Source organism: Rhinoraja longicauda, chromosome 14, assembly GCF_053455715.1.
Source record: "Rhinoraja longicauda isolate Sanriku21f chromosome 14, sRhiLon1.1, whole genome shotgun sequence".
Taxonomy (NCBI): domain Eukaryota; kingdom Metazoa; phylum Chordata; class Chondrichthyes; order Rajiformes; family Arhynchobatidae; genus Rhinoraja; species Rhinoraja longicauda.
In genome coordinates this window covers 836,697-858,475 of record NC_135966.1, presented here as the reverse complement: position 1 = coordinate 858,475, position 21,779 = coordinate 836,697, and the positions used below count along the sequence as shown (strand labels likewise).

Genomic DNA, 21,779 nt, shown 5'->3' with positions numbered 1-21,779 from the left:
TTTCTTTAGTCAGAGGGTGGTGAATCTGTGGAATTCTTTGCCACAGAAGGCTGTGGAGGCCACAAGTCAGTGGGTATTTTTAAGGCAGAGATAGATTTTTGATTAGTACAAATGTCAGGGGTTATGGGAAGAAGGCAGGAGAATGGGGTTAGGAGGGAGAGATAGATCAGCCATGATTGAATGGCGGAGTAGACTTGATGGGACGAATGGCCTAATTCTGCTCCTGTCACTTATGACCTTACGACATAGATGCTGCCTGACCCGCTGAGTTACTCCAGCACTCTGTGAAACGTCACCTATCCATGTTCTCCACAGATGCTGCCTGACCCGCTGAGTTACTCCAGCACTCTGTGAAACGTCACCTATCCATGTTCTCCACAGATGCTGCCTGACCCGCTGAGTTACTCCAGCACTCTGTGTGAAACGTCACCTATCCATGTTCTCCACAGATGCTGCCTGACCCGCTGAGTTACTCCAGCACTCTGTGTCCACCTTCAGTATCTGTGCAGGGAATGGACAAATGACACTTCTCCAGACTAAGTGTATTAGGGGGAGAAGCTGTGAATGAGAGAGTTGTAACATGATCCCACAGTTTACACCACACAGTTCATTTGTAGCATCCGTAAGAAGATTAACAATTACGTTCTCACACAGAGGGTGGTGGGTGCATGGAATGAGTTGCCAGAGAAGGTAGTTGAGGCAGGGACTACATCTGGGTGGCACAGCGGTGGAGTTGCTGCCTCACAGCTCCAGAGACCTGGTACCATCCTGACTACGGGTGCTGTCTGTATGGAGTTTGTACGTTCTCCCCGTGAACTGCGTGGGTTTTCTCCGGGTGCTCCGGTTTCCTCCCACACTCCAAAGACGTGCAGGTTTGTAGGTTGATTGGATTGGTATAATTGTAAATTGTCCCTAGTGTGTGTAGGATAGTGTTAGTGTGCGGGGATTGCTGGTTGGGTGCAGACTCGATGGGCTGAAGGGCCTGTTTCCGCGCTGTATCTCTAAACTAAACTGCACTAAACAACATTTAACATGCATTTGGATGGGTACATGTGTAGGAAGGGAGGCAGGGAGAGGACGCGTCTAACCTAGTGAGCCCCTCCCTCACAGCTCCACCATATTCATTATCTGAAGAAGGGTCTTAACCCGAAACGTCGCCCATTCCTTCTCTCCAGAGATGCTGCCCGTCCCGCTGAGTTACTCCAGCACTCCGTGTCTGTCTTCGGTTGAAACCAGCACCTGCAGTTCCTTGCTGCACGTTATTTATTCTGCTTTGCAATCAGAAGAGGTGAAGTTTAAGTTTAAGAATAAGGGGTCGGCCATTTAGAACGGAGATGAGGAAAAACGTTTTCAGTCAGAGAGTTGTGAATCTGTGGAATTCTCTGCCTCAGAAGGCGGTGGAGAACAATTCTCTGAATGCATTCAGGAGAGAGCTAGATAGAGCTCTTAAGGATAGAGGAGTCAGGGGGTATGGGGAGAAGGCAGGAACGGGGTACTGATTGAGAATGATCAGCCATGATCATATTGAATGGTGGTGCTGGCTCGAAGGGCCGAATGGCCTCCTCCTGCACCTATTGTCTAAGATCTGGAGATTAGGCGGGTGGAATCTTTCACTGTGGGTTAAGCCAGCAGGTGGATGGGTTGGAGCACATGTGTCAAACTCGAGGCCCGCGGGCCGAATCCGGCCCGCCACGTCATTTTATGTGGCCCGTGAGAGCTTAATTGTCATTGGTCGAATATCTTTTAAGTTACAGACATTTTAAACTTTAAAAGTTTCATTTCTAAACACATTTTTTAAAGGCCTCTCCTCACTCGCACACACAAGATGGCCGCCGTTAGTGGAGCCGCCCGCCATCACCGCCCTCACTCTCCTCACTCGCACACACAAGATGGCCGCCGTTAGTGGAGCCGCCCGCACGCCATCACCGCCCTCACTCTCCTCACTCGCACACACAAGATGGCCGCCACCCTCACTCTCCTCACTCGCACACACAAGATGGCCGCCGTTAGTGGAGCCGCCATCACCGCCCTCACTCGCACACACAAGATGGCCGCCGTTAGTGGAGCCGCCATCACCGCCCTCACTCTCCTCACTCGCACACACAAGATGGCCGCCGCCCTCACTCTCCTCACTCGCACACACAAGATGGCCGCCGCCCTCACTCTCCTCACTCGCACACACGATGGCCGCCGTTAGTGGAGCCGTCCGCCCGCAATCACGGCCCCCCTCTCCTCACTCTCACAAACAAGATGGCCGCCGTTAGTGGAGACGCCCGCCCGCAATCACCACCCTCACTCGCACACACAAGTTGGCCGCCCGCCCGCCATCACCGCCTCCCCTCCCCTCCCCTCACTCTCCCACACCCTGGGGACACTGTCTCCCGAGCAGGAGGGAGATGGTCGGACTGATGGTCCTCATCCTTCCCTTAAACCCACGCCACGGCGTCCTCGAGTCCCCCCTCCCGCCCGGGCCCAGCACCGTTACCGCACACAGGCCGCAGCGCAGCGCAGCGCAGCACAGCGGGCAGCTTCTCCTCCTCCTACTTCAGCGTCGACCAGGGCCGCTGCCACCAACGACCCGTCGCGACTTCACAAAGATGGCGGCCTCCTCACGCCCCGCCATCTTGTGCGCGCCTCCCGCCGCGCCTCTCTCCCCTCCCGACGGTCCCAGACCGCCGTCGCCCGCCTCGAGTAGTCGCACCGCCGCCGCCCGCCTCGAGTAGTCGCACCGCCGCCGCCCGCCTCGAGTAGTCGCACCGCCGCCGCCCGCCTCGAGTAGTCGCACCGCCGCCGCCCGCCTCGAGTAGTCGCACCGCCGCCGCCCGCCTCGAGTAGTCGCACCTCCGCCGCCCGCCTCGAGTAGTCGCACCGCCACCGCCGCCCGCCTCGAGTAGTCGCACCGCCGCCGCCCGCCTCGAGTAGTCGCACCGCCGCCGCCCGCCTCGAGTAGTCGCACCTCCGTCGCCCGCCTCGAGTAGTCGCACCGCCGCCGCCCGCCTCGAGTAGTCGCACCGCCGCCGCCCGCCTCGAGTAGTCGCACCTCCGCCGCCGCCCGCCTCGAGTAGTCGCACCTCCGCCGCCCGCCTCACGTAGTCCGGAGCTCCCTCCTCCTCCTCCCCGCACGCTCGGTAAGTGCCTTTCGCCACCAACGGCTCCACGGAGGGAAGTGGGCGTGGGGGGCGAGCGGGGGGGAGGGAAGGAGGGGGGTGAGGGTGGGGGGAGGAGAGAATGGGGGGTGGGGGAGGAGAGAATGGGGGAAAGGGGGTGGTGGGGACAGGGGGGGGATGAGAGTGGGTGAGGAGAGAGTAGGGGGAGAGTGGGACTGGGGAGAGGGACAGCGGGGGCGGTTTGGGGAAGAGAGTGGGGGAAGGGGAACAGTGGGGGGCAGAGAAGAGGGGAGAGGGGGGAGGAGCAGAGAGTGGGGGTGGGAGGGAGAATGGGACTGGGGAAGGGGGTGGTGGTGGGGGGAACGGGGTGGGGGGAAGGGAAGAGGGGGGGAGGGAAGAGTGGGGGAAGGAAAGGGGGAGAAGGTGGGTGGGGGGAAGGGGGACAGTGAGAGTGAAAGGGGAAGAAGGAGGGGGTGGGGGAGGAGAGAGGGGAAGGGGGGTGGGGGGAAGGGGGACAGTAGGAGTGGGGGGAAGGGGGACAGTGGGGGGAAGGGGGACAGTGGGGGGAAGGGGGACAGTGGGGGTGGAGAGGGGCAGTGAGAATAGGGGTGGGGCGAGTGTGTGGAGGGGAGGGTGGGGCTAGGAGGGGGTGAGGGTGGGGGGAGGAGAGTGGGGGAGAGTGGGGCTGGGGGGGAGGAGAGAGTGGTGGAAAGGGGTGGTGGGGGAGAGTGGGGCTGGGGGAGGAGAGTGGGGGAAAGGGGAATGGTGGGGAAAGAGGGGTGGGGGAGAGTGCGGGTGGGAGGGAGAGTGGGACTGGGGAAGAGGGCAGAGTGCGGGTGGGGAGGGGGAGGGGTGGGGGGAAGGGGACAGCAGGGGAGGGGGAAGGGGACAGCAGGGGAGGGGGGTGGTGGTGGGGGGTTGAGAGAGTGGAGGAGCGGGAATGGGGACAGTGGGGGTCAGGGAAGAGGGGAGAGTGGGGGGAGGGAGGAAAAGGTGGGTGAGGGGGAAGGGGACAGTGAGAGTGAAAGGAGGGTGAGGGTGGGGGGAGGAGAGAGGAAGTGTGGGGGGAAGGTGGGGGGAAGGGGGAGAGTGGGGGGGGAGGGGGACGGTGAGAATGCAGGTGGGGCGGGTGGGTGGAGGAGAGGGTAGGGGTGGGAGAGGGGTGAGGGGAGGAGAGAGTGGGGGAGGCGGGGGTGGGTGAGATGGGGTGGAGGAGAGTGGGGCTGGGGGAGAGTGAGTGGGGCTGGGGGAGGAGAGAATGTTGAGAGTGGGAGAGGAGAGAGTGGGGGAAAATGGGGGCCAGTTACAACCGGCCCTTTGAGGGCAACCATAATGCTGATGTGGCCCGGGGTGAAAATGAGTTTGACACCCCTGGGTTGGAGGGATGTCTCTGCAGATGAGCCAAGCTGAGAGCTTGCCCAGTAATTATAGTGCATCATTAATAAATCTGCTCACGGTGGTGGCTCAGTGCAGAGGCAAGTTACCAGTGTCTGTCGGGATGAAGCAGTTAGTTCTCAGGCAAAGACAATCCTCAGCGTGGGGATGAATGATGTAACAAGCATCAGTGTTTTACAGTTTCATCTTTTCCAGGAACATGGACAGGAGAGGACTAGAAGGTGGACGGGGAAGGGGAGGGGGCAGGGTTATCTAACGTTGGAGACTTCACTGTTCATACCAGTCTGAAGAAGGGTCTCGACCCGAAACGTCACCCATTCCTTCTCTCCACAGATGCTGCCTGACCCGTTGAGTTACTCCAGCACTGTGCGTCTATCACTGTTCATACCGTTGTGTTGTCTGAGGTGCTGTTCCTCCGGTTTGCGTGTGGGGCAGAGGGTGGCACTGCCTCACGGCGCCAGAGACCCGGGTCCCATCCTTGCCTCGGGTGCTGTCTGTGTGGAGTTTGCACGTTCCCCCTGTGACTGCGTGGGTTTTCTCTGGGTGCTCCGGTTTCCTTCTTCATCCCAAAGACGTGCGGGTTTGTGGGTGAATTGTCCCTCTGTGTACAGGGAGTGGCTGGGAAAGTGGGATAACAGGGAGACAGTGTGGGGTTATTGCTGGTCAGTGTGGGGTTAGTGCTGGTCAGTGTGGGGTTATCGCTGGTCAGTGTGGGGTTATCGCTGGTCAGTGTGGGGTTATCGCTGGTCAGTGTGGGATTATCGCTGGTCAGTGTGGGGTTATCGCTGGTCAGTGTGGGGTTATCGCTGGTCAGTGTGGGGTTATCGCTGGTCAGTGTGGGGTTAGTGCTGGTCAGTGCGGGGTTAGTACTGGTCAGTGTGGGGTTATTGCTGGTCAGTGTGGGGTTATCGCTGGTCAGTGTGGGGTTAGTACTGGTCAGTGCGGGGTTAGTACTGGTCAGTGTGGGGTTATTGCTGGTCAGTGCGGGGTTAGTACTGGTCAGTGTGGGGTTATTGCTGGTCAGTGTGGGGTTAGTACTGGTCAGTGTGGGGTTATTGCTGGTCAGTGCGGGGTTATCGCTGGTCAGTGCGGGGTTATCGCTGGTCAGTGGGGTTAGTGCTGGTCAGTGAGGGGTTATCGCTGGTCAGTGCGGGGTTATCGCTGGTCAGTGGGGTTAGTGCTGGTCAGTGTGGGGTTATTGCTGGTCAGTGCGGGGTTATCGCTGGTCAGTGCGGGGTTATCGCTGGTCAGTGTGGGGTTATCGCTGGTCAGTGTGGGGTTATCGCTGGTCAGTGCGGGGTTATCGCTGGTCAGTGGGGGGTTATCGCTGGTCAGTGCGGGGTTATCGCTGGTCAGTGCGGGGTTATTGCTGGTCAGTGTGGGGTTATCGCTGGTCAGTGTGGGGTTATCGCTGGTCAGTGTGGGGTTATCGCTGGTCAGTGTGGGGTTATCGCTGGTCAGTGCGGGGTTATCGCTGGTCAGTGCGGGGTTATCGCTGGTCAGTGCGGGGTTATCGCTGGTCAGTGCGGGGTTATTGCTGGTCAGTGCGGGGTTATCGCTGGTCAGTGAGGGGTTATCGCTGGTCAGTGCGGGGTTATCGCTGGTCAGTGCGGGGTTATCGCTGGTCAGTGCGGGGTTATCGCTGGTCAGTGTGGGGTTATCGCTGGTCAGTGTGGGGTTATCGCTGGTCAGTGTGGGGTTATCGCTGGTCAGTGTGGGGTTATTGCTGGTCAGTGTGGGGTTATCGCTGGTCAGTGTGGGGTTATCGCTGGTCAGTGCGCACTCGGTGGGCTGAAGGGTCTGTTTCCGTGCTGTATCCGTGACTGACCCATGTGTTGATGCGTGAGGGGCCGTGTGGGAGCCGGGACACTGAGGCGTGACTGACCCATGTGTTGATGCGTGAGGGGCCGTGTGGGAGCCGGGACACTCAGGCGTGACTGACCCATGTGTTGATGCGTGAGGGGCCGTGTGGGAGCCGGGACCGTGAGGCGTGACTGACACGGGCCGTGTTTCTGTTACAGAACGGTTGCCGGGGTCACGGAGACCAGCGGGCCCCTCAGACCCGTGGCCCCAGCGAGAGGCCAGGATGTCACCCTGACCCTGCGCACGGATCCCTGCGGCCAGCAGGAGGCGCTCACCTCACCCGCCTCCCAGCATGTGTACGGCACGGGGTACAGGCGTGAGTATGTGACGCTGGCGTGTGTATCGTACCGTGTCATGTCTACAGCACGCGGTACAGGGATAAGATGATGCTGTCTTCTGCCTCCAAGATTCCCTCAGTCCAAAGAATGGAACCGACCCGAAACGTCACCCATCCATGTTCTCCACAGATGCTGCCTGACCCGCTGAGTTACTCCAGCACTCTGTGAAACGTCACCTATCCATGTTCTCCACAGATGTACATTGCCCCCTGTGTGTGGGGAGTGGATGAGTAAGTGGGATAACATAGAACTAGTGTGAACGCGTGACAGATGGTCGGCATGGACTCGATGGGCCGAAGAGCCTGTTCCCATGCTGTATCTTTCAATTACTCATCTTCAATATGTGTCCTGGGATAGACACACAATGCTGGAGTAACTCAGCGGGTCAGGCAGCATCTGTGCAGAGAAGGAATATGTGCCCCTCAGCAATAAAGTAACCAATGTGGTGACTGTCACCTGTGCAGCTGTATCTGTGTCTCCTCTTTACATCACACTTGCACCTCACGTCCAACAAGATGCTCCAAGCTGGTGTGTACACACCCTGCCAATCCCCTTCCTGCCCTCACTTCATAAGTTCATAAGTTATAGGAGTAGAATCAAGTCTACTCCGCCATTCAATCATGGCTGATCTATCTCTCCCTCCTAACCCCATTCTCCTGCCTTCTCCCCATCATCCCTGACACCCGCACTGATCAACAATCTATCTATCTCTGCCTTAAATATTTCCACTGACTTGTGGCCTCCACAGCCGTCTGTGGCAAAGAGTCCCACAGATTCACCACCCTCTGACTAAAGAAATTCCTCCTCATCTCCATTCTTAAGGTACGCTCTTTTATTCCAAGGACATGCCCTCTGGTCCTCGACTCTCGCACGGTGGCGCAGCGGTAGAGTTGCTGCCTCACAGCGCCAAAGACCCGGGTTCCATCCCGACTACGGGCGCCGTCTGTGTGGAGTTTGTACGTTCTCCCCGTGACCTGCGTGGGTTTTCTCCGAGATCTTCGGTTTCCTCCCACACTCCAAAGACGTGCAGGTTTGTAGGTTAATTGGCTTGGTGCAAATGTAAATTGTCCCTAGTGTGTGTAGGATAGTGTTAATGTGCGGGGATCGCTGGGCGGCACGGACTCGGTGGGCTGAAGGGCCTGTTTCCGCGCTGTAACTCTAAACTAAACTAAACCAGTTCCTGGGTCACTTGCACTGAAATGAGTTGATTTGCCGATACCTCTGTGATTGAGACAGATGGGTTTACTGCCTGAGGAAGGGTCTCGACCCGGAACGTCACCCATTCCTTCTCTCCACAGATGCTGCCTGACCCACTGAGTTACTCCAGCACTCTGTGAAACGTCACCTATCCATGTTCTCCACAGATGCTGCCTGACCCGCTGAGTTACTCCAGCATCTCGTGCTGTCTATGGTTGTACTGCAGACTGACAGGTTGTGTCTTTGCTCCTGCAGCCAATGTCCAACGGCCGACCCTGGCCGTGCCACCGGTGCAGAGTCAGAGCGGCTACGGCAGATGTGCTCCAGCTGTGGTCATCCAAGCCCAGCCCTTCCCATCCCGCCAGCTCCCGCAGAGAGTGGTCACTCACACCATCCACGCCAGCCCACTGGCCGCAACCTGCAGACCCGTGCCCATCAGACCCATGCCCAGCACCACCCCTCCACCACCCCCTCCTGGGGCAGTGAGACAGGTCCAGCAAGCCTGCACCGCCACGCCAGGGAGTGTCACCGCACCGACCTCCACACCACCGCACGCTAACGAGGACACAAGCGGCCTGAACAAGGTACGGCATGCATCACTGCCTCCATGCATCACTGCCTCCATGCATCACTGCCTCCATGCATCACCAATGCCATGCATCACTGGCCCAAGCATCGCTGCCTCCATGCATCGCTGCCTCCATGCATCACTGCCCCATGCATCACGGCCTCCATGCGTCAAGGTCTCTGCATCACCAACACCGTGCATCACTGCCTCCATGCGTCACTGCCTCCATGCAACACCAACACCATGCATCGCCGCCTCCATGCGTCACTGCCTCCATGCATTACTGCCTCCATGCATCACTGCCTCCATGCATCACCAACGCCATGCATTACTGTCTGCATTCATCACCGCGGAGTGCTGCATAAAGCAGAGATAGACTCAAAGTGCTGGATAGGTGACGTTTCACAGAGTGCTGGAGTAACTCAGCGGGTCAGGCAGCATCTGTGGAGAACATGGATAGGTGACGTTTCACAGAGTGCTGGAGTAACTCAGCGGGTCAGGCAGCAACTCTGGAGAGAAGGGATGGGTGACGTGTTTTACACACGCTGTATTACCCAGAATAGGGGAATGGAGGACCAGAGGACACTGGGCTCTATGCTGGTTCAGGTTAGTGTTTTGTCATGTGTTCCGAGGTACATAGAAACATAGAAAATAGGTGCAGGAGGAGGCCATTCAGCCCTTCGAGCCAGCACTGCCATTCAATATGATCAGGGCTGAACATCCAAGATCAGTACTCCGTCCCTGCTTTCTCCCCATATCCCTTGATTCCATTGATCCCCTTGATACAGTGATAGGAAAGATGGTGTCAAGCTGGAAAGAATGCATAAGGCGGATGTGGCCAGGACTGGAGGGCCTGAGCTACAGGGAGAGGCTGGACAGGCTAGGACTCTGTGGGGGAGATGGGCAAAGTGAATTACATGGGCCTGGTTATTGTATCAGAGAGACAGCATTGAAGGGTAGATGATTCGGGACTCTCTGCCCTCTTCTCCCAGGGCAAATGGACGGGTTCTTCGGTTGGTGTATTGTGATTGGGGTATTGTGATTGGGGTATTGTGATTGGGGTATTGTGATTGGGGTTGGGGTATTGGGATTGGGGTATTGTGATTGGGGTATTGTGATTGGGGTTGGGGTATTGGGATTGGGGTATTGTGATTGGGGTTGGGGTATTGTGATTGGGGTATTGTGATTGGGGTTGGGGTATTGGGATTGGGGTATTGTGATTGGGGTTGGGGTATTGTGATTGGGGTATTGTGATTGGGGTTGGGGTATTGGGATTGGGGTATTGTGATTGGGGTATTGTGATTGGGGTTGGGGTATTGTGATTGGGGTTGGGGTATTGGGGTTGGGGTATTGGCATTGGGGTATTGGGGTTGGGGTATTGTGATTGGGGTTAGGGTATTGTGATTGGGGTTGGGGTATTGTGATTGTGATTGGGGTTGGGTTATTGTGATTGGGGTTGGGGTATTGTGATTGGGGTATTGTGATTGGGGTTGGGGTATTGTGATTGGGGTTGGGGTATTGGGGTTGGGGTATTGTGATTGGGGTTGGGGTATTGTGATTGGGGTTGGGGTATTGTGATTGGTATTGGGGTATTGTGATTGGGGTTGGGGTATTGTGATTGGGGTATTGTGGTATTGTGATTGGGGTCGGGGTATTGTGATTGGGGTCGGGGTATTGTGATTGGGGTCGGGGTATTGTGATTGGGGTCGGGGTATTGTGATTGGGGTCGGGGTATTGTGATTGGGGTAGGGGTATTGTGATTGGGGTCGGGGTATTGGGGTTGGGGTATTGTGATTGGGGTATTGTGATTGGGGTTGGGGTATTGGGGTTGGGGTATTGTGATTGGGGTTGGGGTATTGTGATTGGGGTATTGTGATTGGGGTTGGCGTATTGTGATTGGGGTATTGTGATTGGGGTCGGGGTATTGTGATTGGGGTTGGGGTATTGGGGTTGGGGTTGGGGTATTGTGATTGGGGTTGGGGTATTGTGATTGGGGTTGGGGTATTGTGATTGGGGTTGGGGTATTGGGGTTGGGGTATTGTGGTCGGGGTATTGTGATTGGGGTTGGGGTATTGGGGTTGGGGTATTGTGATTGGGGTTGGGGTATTGTGATTGTGATTGGGGTTGGGGTATTGTGATTGATTTGGGGTATTGTAATTGGGGTTGGGGTATTGGGGTTGGGGTATTGTGATTGGGGTTGGGGTATTGGGGTTGGGGTATTGTGATTGGGGTTGGGGTATTGTGATTGGGGTTGGGGTTGGGGTAGAGGTATTGGGGTTGGGGTATTGTGATTGGGGTTGGGGTATTGGGGTTGGGGTATTGTGATTGGGGTTGGGGTATTGTGATTGGGGTTGGGGTATTGTGATTGGGGTTGGGGTATTGGGGTTGGGGTATTGTGGTCGGGGTATTGTGATTGGGGTATTGGGGTTGGGGTATTGTGATTGGGGTTGGGGTATTGTGATTGTGATTGGGGTTGGGGTATTGTGATTGATTTGGGGTATTGTGATTGGGGTTGGGGTATTGGGGTTGGGGTATTGTGATTGGGGTTGGGGTATTGTGATTGGGGTTGGGGTATTGTGATTGGGGTTGGGGTTGGGGTAGAGGTATTGGGGTTGGGGTTGCGGTATTGTGATTGGGATTGGGGTATTGGGGTTGGGGTATTGTGATTGGGGTTGGGGTATTGGGGTTGGGGTATTGTGATAGGGGTTGGGGTATTGTGATTGGGGTATTGGGGTTGGGGTATTGTGATTGGGGTCGGGATATTGTGATTGGGGTCGGGGTATTGTGATTGGGGTCGGGGTATTGTGATTGGGGTCGGGGTATTGTGATTGGGGTCGGGGTATTGTGATTGGGGTCGGGGTATTGTGATTGGGGTCGGGGTATTGGTATTGGGGTCGGGGTATTGGGGTTGGGGTATTGTGATTGGGGTATTGTGATTGGGGTTGGGGTATTGTGATTGGGGTTGGGGTATTGTGATTGGGGTTGGGGTATTGGGGTTGGGGTGTTGTGATTGGGATTGGGGTTGGGGTATTGTGATTGGGGTATTGTGATTGGGGTTGGGGTATTGTGATTGGGGTTGGGGTATTGTGATTGGGGTTGGGGGGTTGGGGTATTGGGGTTGGGGTATTGTGATTGGGGTATTGTGATTGGGGTTGGGGTATTGTGATTGGGGTATTGGGGTCGGGGTATTGGGGTCGGGGTATTGGGGTTGGGGTATTGTGATTGGGGTATTGTGATTGGGGTTGGGGTATTGTGATTGGGGTTAGGGTATTGTGATTGATTTGGGGTATTGTGATTGGGGTTGGGGTATTGTGATTGGGGTTGGGGTATTGTGATTGGGGTTGGGGTATTGTGATTGGGGTTGGGGTATTAGGGTTGGGGTTGGGGTATTGTGATTGAGGTTGGGGTAGAGGTATTGGGGTTGGGGTATTGTGATTGGGGTTGGGGTATTGTGATTGGGGTTGGGGTATTGTGATTGGGGTTGGGGTATTGTGATTGGGGTTGGGGTAGAGGTGTTGGGGTAGAGGTATTGGGGTTGGGGTATTGTGATTGGGGTTGGGGTATTGTGATTGGGGTTGGGGTATTGTGATTGGGGTTGGGGTAGAGGTATTGGGGTTGGGGTATTGTGATTGGGGTTGGGGTATTGTGATTGGGGTTGGGGTATTGTGATAGGGGTTGGGGTATTGTGATTGGGGTATTGGGGTTGGGGTATTGTGATTGGGGTCGGGATATTGTGATTGGGGTCGGGGTATTGTGATTGGGGTCGGGGTATTGTGATTGGGGTCGGGGTATTGTGATTGGGGTCGGGGTATTGTGATTGGGGTCGGGGTATTGTGATTGGGGTCGGGGTATTGTGATTGGGGTCGGGGTATTGGTATTGGGGTCGGGGTATTGGGGTTGGGGTATTGTGATTGGGGTATTGTGATTGGGGTTGGGGTATTGTGATTGGGGTTGGGGTATTGTGATTGGGGTTGGGGTATTGGGGTTGGGGTGTTGTGATTGGGATTGGGGTTGGGGTATTGTGATTGGGGTATTGTGATTGGGGTTGGGGTATTGTGATTGGGGTTGGGGTATTGTGATTGGGGTTGGGGGGTTGCGGTATTGGGGTTGGGGTATTGTGATTGGGGTATTGTGATTGGGGTTGGGGTATTGTGATTGGGGTCGGGGTATTGGGGTCGGGGTATTGGGGTTGGGGTATTGTGATTGGGGTATTGTGATTGGGGTTGGGGTATTGTGATTGGGGTTAGGGTATTGTGATTGATTTGGGGTATTGTGATTGGGGTTGGGGTATTGTGATTGGGGTTGGGGTATTGTGATTGGGGTTGGGGTATTGTGATTGAGGTTGGGGTATTAGGGTTGGGGTTGGGGTATTGTGATTGAGGTTGGGGTAGAGGTATTGGGGTTGGGGTATTGTGATTGGGGTTGGGGTATTGTGATTGGGGTTGGGGTATTGTGATTGGGGTTGGGGTATTGTGATTGGGGTTGGGGTAGAGGTGTTGGGGTAGAGGTATTGGGGTTGGGGTATTGTGATTGGGGTTGGGGTATTGTGATTGGGGTTGGGGTATTGTGATTGGGGTTGGGGTAGAGGTATTGGGGTTGGGGTATTGTGATTGGGGTTGGGGTATTGTGATTGGGGTTGGGGTTGAGGTATTGGGGTTGGGGTTGAGGTATTGGGGTTGGGGTATTGTGATTGGGGTTGGGGTATTGTGATTGGGGTTGGGGTGTTGGGGTTGGGGTATTGTGATTGGGGTTGGGGTATTGTGATTGGGGTTGGGGTATTGTGATTGAGGTTGGGGTATTAGGGTTGGGGTTGGGGTATTGTGATTGAGGTTGGGGTAGAGGTATTGGGGTTGGGGTATTGTGATTGGGGTTGGGGTATTGTGATTGGGGTTGGGGTATTGTGATTGGGGTTGGGGTATTGTGATTGGGGTTGGGGTAGAGGTGTTGGGGTAGAGGTATTGGGGTTGGGGTATTGTGATTGGGGTTGGGGTATTGTGATTGGGGTTGGGGTATTGTGATTGGGGTTGGGGTAGAGGTATTGGGGTTGGGGTATTGTGATTGGGGTTGGGGTATTGTGATTGGGGTTGGGGTTGAGGTATTGGGGTTGGGGTTGAGGTATTGGGGTTGGGGTATTGTGATTGGGGTTGGGGTATTGTGATTGGGGTTGGGGTGTTGGGGTTGGGGTATTGTGATTGGGGTTGGGGTATTGTGATTGGGGTTGGGGTAGAGGTATTGGGGTTGGGGTAGAGGTATTGGGGTTGGGGTATTGGGGTTGGGGTATTGTGATTGGGGTTGGGGTATTGGGGTTGAGGTATTGGGGTTGGGGTATTGTGATTGGGGTTGGGGTATTGGGGTTGAGGTATTGGGGTTGGGGTATTGTGGTTGGGGTTGGGGTATTGTGATTGGGGTTGGGGTTGAGGTATTGTGATTGGGGTTGGGGTATTGTGATTGGGGTTGGGGTATTGTGGTTGGGGTTGGGGTATTGTGATTGGGGTTGGGGTATTGTGATTGGGGTTGGGGTATTGGGGTTGGGGTATTGTGATTGGGGTTGGGGTATTGTGATTGGGGTTGGGGTATTGTGATTGGGGTTGGGGTATTGGGGTTGGGTTATTGTGATTGGGGTTGGGGTATTGTGGTTGGTATTGGGGTTGGGGTATTGGGGTTGGGGTATTGTGATTGGGGTTGGGGTTGAGGTATTGGGGTTGGGGTATTGTGATTGGGGTTGAGGTATTGGGGTTGGGGTATTGGGGTTGGGGTATTGTGATTGGGGTTGGGGTTGAGGTATTGGGGTTGGGGTATTGTGTGGACGTGTTGCATTGAATCTCGTGTCTTTGTTCAGGCTGTGTGGGGCCCTGGTGCCTCTCTGCCTCCGTCTCCAGCTTGGCTCACAAGGCCAAGACTGCAGCCCACCACCACGTCACTGAGGTTGGGGTAGAGGTATTGGGGTTGGGGTATTGTGATTGGGGTTGGGGTATTGTGATTGGGGTTGGGGTTGAGGTATTGGGGTTGGGGTTGAGGTATTGGGGTTGGGGTATTGTGATTGGGGTTGGGGTATTGTGATTGGGGTTGGGGTGTTGGGGTTGGGGTATTGTGATTGGGGTTGGGGTATTGTGATTGGGGTTGGGGTAGAGGTATTGGGGTTGGGGTATTGTGATTGGGGTTGGGGTATTGGGGTTGAGGTATTGGGGTTGGGGTATTGTGATTGGGGTTGGGGTTGAGGTATTGGGGTTGGGGTATTGTGGTTGGGGTTGGGGTATTGTGATTGGGGTTGGGGTTGAGGTATTGTGATTGGGGTTGGGGTATTGTGATTGGGGTATTGTGGTTGGGGTTGGGGTATTGTGATTGGGGTTGGGGTATTGTGATTGGGGTTGGGGTATTGTGATTGGGGTTGGGGTATTGTGATTGGGGTTGGGGTATTGTGATTGGGGTTGGGGTATTGGGGTTGGGGTATTGTGATTGGGGTTGGGGTATTGTGATTGGGGTTGGGGTATTGGGGTTGGGGTATTGTGGTTGGTATTGGGGTTGGGGTATTGGGGTTGGGGTATTGTGATTGGGGTTGGGGTTGAGGTATTGGGGTTGGGGTATTGTGATTGGGGTTGGGGTTGAGGTATTGGGGTTGGGGTATTGTGGTTGGGGTTGGGGTATTGTGATTGGGGTTGGGGTATTGTGGTTGGGGTATTGGGGTTGGGGTATTGTGATTGGGGTTGAGGTATTGGGGTTGGGGTATTGGGGTTGGGGTATTGTGATTGGGGTTGAGGTATTGGGGTTGGGGTATTGTGATTGGGGTTGGGGTATTGTGGTTGGTATTGGGGTTGGGGTATTGGGGTTGGGGTATTGTGATTGGGGTTGGGGTATTGGGGTTGGGGTTGAGGTATTGGGGTTGGGGTATTGTGATTGGGGTTGGGGTTGAGGTATTGGGGTTGGGGTATTATGTGGACGTGTTGCATTGAATCTCGTGTCTTTGTTCAGGCTGTGTGGGGCCCTGGTGCCTCTCTGCCTCCGTCTCCAGCTTGGATCACAAGGCCCAGACTGCAGCCCACCACCACGTCACTGAAACCAGAGCTGGGGAGGGAGGAGATGACCGTGCCCAAAGCCCTGGGCCCCACCGCCTCCCCCAGCAGAGCTGCTTCCTGTCCCATCACAAGCCAGCAGAAGGTGGAGGTGGTTCACCACAAGACCGGGTCTTGGGATGCTTGTTACCGATGCACCTCCCCCTCGCCCCTGCACAGCTCCACTGTGGAAGAGCAACCAAGGCCGGCACAAACTCCATCAACATGCCTCAACAGGTAACTCGGAGCGGTGGTGAGGAACGGGGAGGGGTCTCAATGAAGCTAGCCGATGCAGAAAGATTCAATTCCGCCATTCCCTGTGGCAGAGGGTTTACAATCTATCTCACTCCCAAATACGGAGCCCCACGCGACCTCACCCAGCCAGCGGCAACGTATTCCCGCTCCATCAATGGCGGCCGCCCGGGCCGGGAGGCGGGTTGCTAAGCAACCTCCGTTAGGCGGCGCCCGGGCCTCCGGGCCTACACTGTCCGGAGCTACACAGATAACAGCCGGGCAGAAACTGTCCCTCAATCTGGAGGTGTGCATTCTCACACTTCTTTAGTATCACTTTAGTTTACAGATACAGGGAAACCGAGTTTCGGCCCACCGAGTCGGCACCGACCAGCGATCCCCGCACACTAACACTATCCTACACACACTAGGGATAATTTACACACACACCAAACCAATTAACCTACAAACCTGTACGTCTTTGGAGTGTGGGAGGAAACCGAAGATCTCGGAGAAAACCCACGCAGGTCACGGGGAGAACGTACAAACTCCGCACAGACGGCGCCCGTAGTCGGGATCGAACCCGGATCTCTGGCACTGCATTCGCTGTAAGGCGGCAACTCTACCGCTGCGCCACTTCTGTACCTCCTGCCTGATGGGAGAGGGGAGAAGAAGAGTGACCGGGGTGCGACTGGTCCTTGATTATGCTGCTGGCCTTGCCGAGGCAGCGTGAGGTGTAGAGGGAGTCAATGGAGGGGAGGCTGGTTTGTGTGATGGTCTGGGCTGCGTGCACAAATCTCTTGTGGTCTTGGATGGAGCTGTTCCCAAACCAAGCTGTGATGCACCCCGGATAAGAGTCTTTCTCCGGTGCATCTGTAGATGTTGGTGAGTTGTTGGGGACGTGGTGTGACGCGTTTAACCGTGTATCTGCTGCCCTCCCCTCACCGCTGCCCGTTTCTCCCCCCGCAGGTGCCGAGCGGTGCTGGCGCGGGGCGAGGTGGAGCCGAGAGACATCATGCTGGTGCAGAGGAGAAGGCCTGACGGGTGTTACCAGGACAACCACGCGGAGAGGGGCCACACGGAGAGTGGCCACACGGAGTAGGGTTGCCAACTTCCTCACTCCCAAATATGGGACACCCAGCCAGCGGCCACGTGCTCCCGCTACACCAATGGCGGCCGCCCTGGGCGGGCGGCGTGTTGTGTAGCACGTGGCCGCTGGCTGGGCGAGGTCACGTGGGGCACCGGGCCGGTGACGTCACCCTCTGTCCCTTATTTGGGAGTGAGGAAGTTGGCAACAAGGCATCTTCACTGGAGCGCCGGAAGTTGGTTACGGCCGAAGTCCGCCGACAGGAGGAGTCGAGTAGGTGTGCCAAGGCTGTGTCGCGAGCTAAACAGGGCCAGTGGATGAGATGGGAGAGTGTGGAAAAGTGGAAGATCAGCTGGATGGACATGTGGGAGATGGAGGCGAGCAGGATAAGCTTCCTCATTCGGGCAACCTATGATGTCCTTCCTAGCCCCAAAAATCTCAACCAATGGCTGGGCGAAGATCCATCATGCCCCCTGTGTTCAACACCAGCCGCGCTTAAGCACATCCTCACTGGGTGTAAAGTAAGTCTCTCCCAAGGACGGTACACCTGGAGACATAATCAAGTGCTCAAATGCCTGGCAGCGACTCTGGAAAGCAGGAGAACAACCAACAATGCCCTGCCGCCCAGAACAACCAACCCAGTTATGCCAATTGCCTTTGTTCGGGAGGGGGAACAAAAGCAACGGAAAATTCCACCAAGGACCAGGTTTGGACAGTTGGAGGCAGCCCGGGACTGGCAGATGCTGGTGGATGTGGACCAACGGCTTACAGTTCCACCAGAGATAGCCATCACCAACTTGAGGCCTGATCTTGTCCTCTGGTCCAACTCTCAGCGCATGGTGTATTTTGTGGAGCTCACAGTCCCTTGGGAGGATGGTGTGCAGGAAGCCTTTGAAAGAAAGAAACTGCGCTACACTGACCTTGCAGCGGAGGCAGAACAGCGGGGCTGGAGAGCAAAGATCTGCCCGGTAGAAGTTGGATGTCGAGGATTTGTGGCAACATCTACCGTAAGACTGATGAAGGACCTGGGGATCAGCGGACAAGCCCTACGCCAGGCTATCAAGGAAACATCACAGGTGGCAGAGCGGAGTAGCCAGTGGCTCTGGCTGAAAAGGAAAGACCCCATCTGGTCTCCCAAATAAGCCGGCTAGGCAGATGCAGAGTGGGGTGGTTTTGGGACGCCAGAATGCACTGCTGAGCCTACTGGAGACGTTGTGGGTCCAATCAGCGAAACGTTGATGAAAGTAGGTGCCCACTTGATAACCCCAATGACGTGTCTGCCTAGCCTTTCTCAACATCGGAGGAGCATAGGTGAGTGCATAAGCCTCCCATCACCACCGGGAGCAAGTTGACATTTGGCACTTTGGATATCTAACATCTTGTGCTGTGTATTTGGAAACAAGTAGGGTTGCCAACTTCCTCACTCCCAAATATGGGACACCCAGCCAGCGGCCACGTGCTCCCGCTCCACCAATGGCGTCCGCTCATGGCTGTCGGCGGGTTGTGGAGCACGAGGCCGCTGGCTGGGTGAGGTCACGTGAGGCGCGGGGCGGTGACGTCACCCTTTGTCCCTTATTTGGGAATGAGGAAGTTGGCAACCGTAGACGGGCGTTACCAGGGCAGCCACACGGGGAGTGGCCACACTGATCTCACCGGACACGTGGGGAGCTTACGGTGAGGCAGTGGGTAGCGGAGATACCCACTAGGCTGCTGGACCCGAGCCTGTGTGTGGTGAAGCTGCCAGGGTGTGAATCCTCACCCACTGTGAACCAACGATACTAGAGGAGCAAGATGGCCCACTCCATCAAAATCGCCTATACTGAAGTGTAGTATGCAACAGAGTGTAACGTCCACCATTTTAGTAAGCAAACCCCGCTGTTCACTCTGCCTCTCGCAGTGTAATCAGTGTTGTGGGGGAACAGTATGTGTGATGGTACTATTAACATGCAGGATATATCTCATCTATCAATTCACAGACTTTTGTTATTTTCCTATTTAAATGTTTCGGCAAGTTTCTGCCGACTAAAATGGCGCCGTGACGTGCTATGGTTTTTAGGGCCGAGTGGTCTATCTTGCTCTGCTCTATTATCTTTGCTGTGAATGGCCCACACACCATGTACCGGCTCCATGTGCAACAGGATTCACCACTCCCGGCACCTGGCACCCGGCAACCAGCACCCGGCACCTACCACACAGCACCCGGCAACCAGCACCCGGCAACCAGCACCGAGCACCCAGCAACAGGCACCTGGCAACTGGGCACCCCGGCAACCAGCACCGAGCACCCAGCAACAGGCACCTGGCAACTGGGCACCCCGGCAACCACCACTGAGCACCCAGCAACAGGCACCTGGCAACTGGGCACCCTGGCAACCAGCACCAGCATGCACGAATCACAGGAAAGAACAGCAGATGCTGGTTTAAATCGACCCAATTGGAAGGGTCTCGACCTGAAACGTCACCTATCCATGTTCTCCACAGATGCTGCCTGACCCGCTGAGTTACTCCAGCACTCTGTGCCTGTCTTCGGTGTGAACCAGCGTCTGCAGTTGCTTCCTCCACATTTTGCTGTGCCGGCCCCGCATTTCAAGAACAATAGCAGTGAGTGTTTGTATTCCACACGGCCGGCCGGCCGGGCTCACAGACGCAGTGATGCTGCAGAGTGCAGGGGCTCCAAACAGCTGCATAGTGCATCCTGCTGGCAGCTGGTGGTTACTGCAGCCACTGCAGATGGTGAATGCAGGTACACACTGCACATGGGGACACAAAGATCTGCAGGCGCTGGAACCTTGGGCAAAACACAAGAGTGCTGGAGTAACTCAGCGGGTCAGGCAGCATCTGTGGAGAACATGGATAGGTGACGTTTTAGAAGGATGAGAGGAGATCTTATCGAAACATATAAGAGCCACAGTTTAAGAATAAGGCGTAGGCCATTTAGAACGGAGATAAGGAAGAACTTTTTCAGTCAGAGAGTTGTGAATCTGTGGAATTCTCTGCCTCAGAAGGCAGTGGAGGCCAATTCTCTGAATGCATTCAAGAGAGAGCTAGATAGAGCTCTTAATGATAGCGGAGTCAGGGGGTATGGGGAGAAGGCAGGAACGGGGTACTGATTGAGAATGACCAGCCATGATCACATTGAATGGCGGTGCAGGCTCGAAGGGCCGAATGGCCTCCTCCTGCACATATTGTCTATTGACAGAGTGCTGGAGTAACTCAGCGGGTCATCAGTCTCAAGAAGGGTCTCGAGCCGAAACGTCACAGATTCCTTCTCACCACAGATGCTGCCTGACCCTCTGAGTTATTCCAGCATTTTGTGTCTACCTTCGATTTTAACCAGCGTCTGCAGTTTGTTGGTACACCCTTCAACATTCTGATCAGTTCTGACTATTGTGTTTTTATATGTCTATGTGTTTCATTTCTACTGAACATTGTTTTGTTGCTTGCGATGGGCGTTAGAGTACTGTGCTTACATATCTGTTGTGCTGCTTCAACGAAGAGTTTCATTATTCCGTTTCAGGACATATGACAATAAAACATTTTTGACTCTTGATCTGAAATGCTGTCTGTCCATTCATTCCACAGATGCTGCCTGACCTGTTGAGTTCCTCCAGCACTTTGTGCTTTGCTGTGCCAATAAACCTGTAAATCCCGAGCACATGCAAGACAGAGTGTGTTGTTAAAGTTGCAAACCCTGTATCTATTGACAGCTTGTCTTAATTCTGCACTTATTTCAAGAATAAATCGCTTGGTGTTAAACCATGTGACAAAAGCAAACCCAGAATAACAATAATTAACAGCATTAATGACTTTATTTCGTTCATTTACAAATTGACAGGTGCAATGCAATCTGCAGCAATAAAAATAAAGGTAATCCCAGTTGGGTCAATGTCGATGGACAAGTAACTCTGCTGACAATCGAGGTGAAGACAGAGATGTACTCAGGTGAGATCATTGCACCAGGTGGAGCAAGGTATCGCCCACGCCAAGCACAAGATGTACTCAGGTGAGATCAATGCACTAGGTAGAGTAAGGTATCGCCCACACCAAGCACAAGGAGATGTACTCAGGTGAGATCATTGCACCAGGTAGAGCAAGGTATCGCCCACGCTGAGCTTCACCCCGTTGTCAGTCAGGTGGATGGTCTTTGCTGCCAGGTCAATGTGAAACGATGCTTTGTCAGAGACGGGCAGCTTGCCGACACATTCCTTGCCCAGGACAGGGACCTGCCGGGGACCCAGCGCTGGCTCCACGAACCTCAGCAGCTTCACTCTGCTCACGTCTGCAACACAAAGGGAACAACCCCTCTTACTGGGTGGAGCCACCAGCACTGGCGCCTCGCCAACAGTCTGTCTGTCCTTCCTACTGTGTGTTATTATTTTAAGTATGTGTTAAGAGTATGTTTTAGTGTTCCTTGGTTTGTTTTATGAGGGGGGAGGGGGGGAAACTTTTTCTCAATCTCTGACCTGGACGGAGATGTGATGTTTCTCCGTGTCGTATCCCCATCCCCACTACGGCCGAACATCGAGGAGTCGCCGGCCTTGCCTGGAGACCGGCCCGGCGCTTCAAGCCGCGGGCGCGGCGCGCACTCACCATCGTGGAGCTTGTGATCCTTTGCCAAGGATCGATTGTGGAGAGCTCCAACCGCGGGGCCTGTGGACTTTCACATCGTGAAGCCCGCGGTCTCTGGGAAGAAGAGGCCGACTCGGGAGATCCACGCCGCGGGGAGAGTTTCAACTGTCCCGGGGAGTTTCGATCATCCCGACGCGAGGGCCTCGGACAGTCGGCAGCGGTGACTGCGGACGGTTCAACAGCCCGACCATGGGTGAACAAAGAGGAAGTTGAACTTTATTACCGTCCATCACAGTGAGGAATGTGGAATGCGCTGTGGGGGATGTGCATGGTAAATTTTATTTTGTGTGTGTGTGTGCTTTTCACTTAGTGTGG

General features: G+C 55.2%; 2 protein-coding genes across 4 annotated transcripts in view; one reads left to right on the top strand and one right to left on the bottom strand.

Moving 5' to 3' along the window:
- LOC144599995 (uncharacterized) overlaps positions 1-16,867 on the top strand; it is a 43,215-nt gene extending 26,348 nt beyond the window's left edge. For both annotated transcript variants that reach the window (XM_078411293.1, XM_078411292.1), the window contains 4 exons: positions 6,524-6,681; positions 8,156-8,484; positions 15,438-15,754; positions 16,718-16,867. In XM_078411293.1, the coding sequence (XP_078267419.1) occupies positions 6,524-6,681; positions 8,156-8,484; positions 15,438-15,754; positions 16,718-16,850 (937 nt within the window). In that variant the 3' untranslated portion in view covers positions 16,851-16,867. The remainder of the gene's footprint in view (positions 1-6,523; positions 6,682-8,155; positions 8,485-15,437; positions 15,755-16,717) is intronic.
- Positions 16,868-20,632: 3,765 nt separating this feature from the next.
- Positions 20,633-21,779, bottom strand: part of lars1b (leucyl-tRNA synthetase 1b) — a 54,487-nt gene continuing 53,340 nt past the window's right edge. For both annotated transcript variants that reach the window (XM_078411291.1, XM_078411290.1), the window contains exon 32: positions 20,633-21,114. In XM_078411291.1, the coding sequence (XP_078267417.1) occupies positions 20,909-21,114 (206 nt within the window). In that variant the 3' untranslated portion in view covers positions 20,633-20,908. The remainder of the gene's footprint in view (positions 21,115-21,779) is intronic.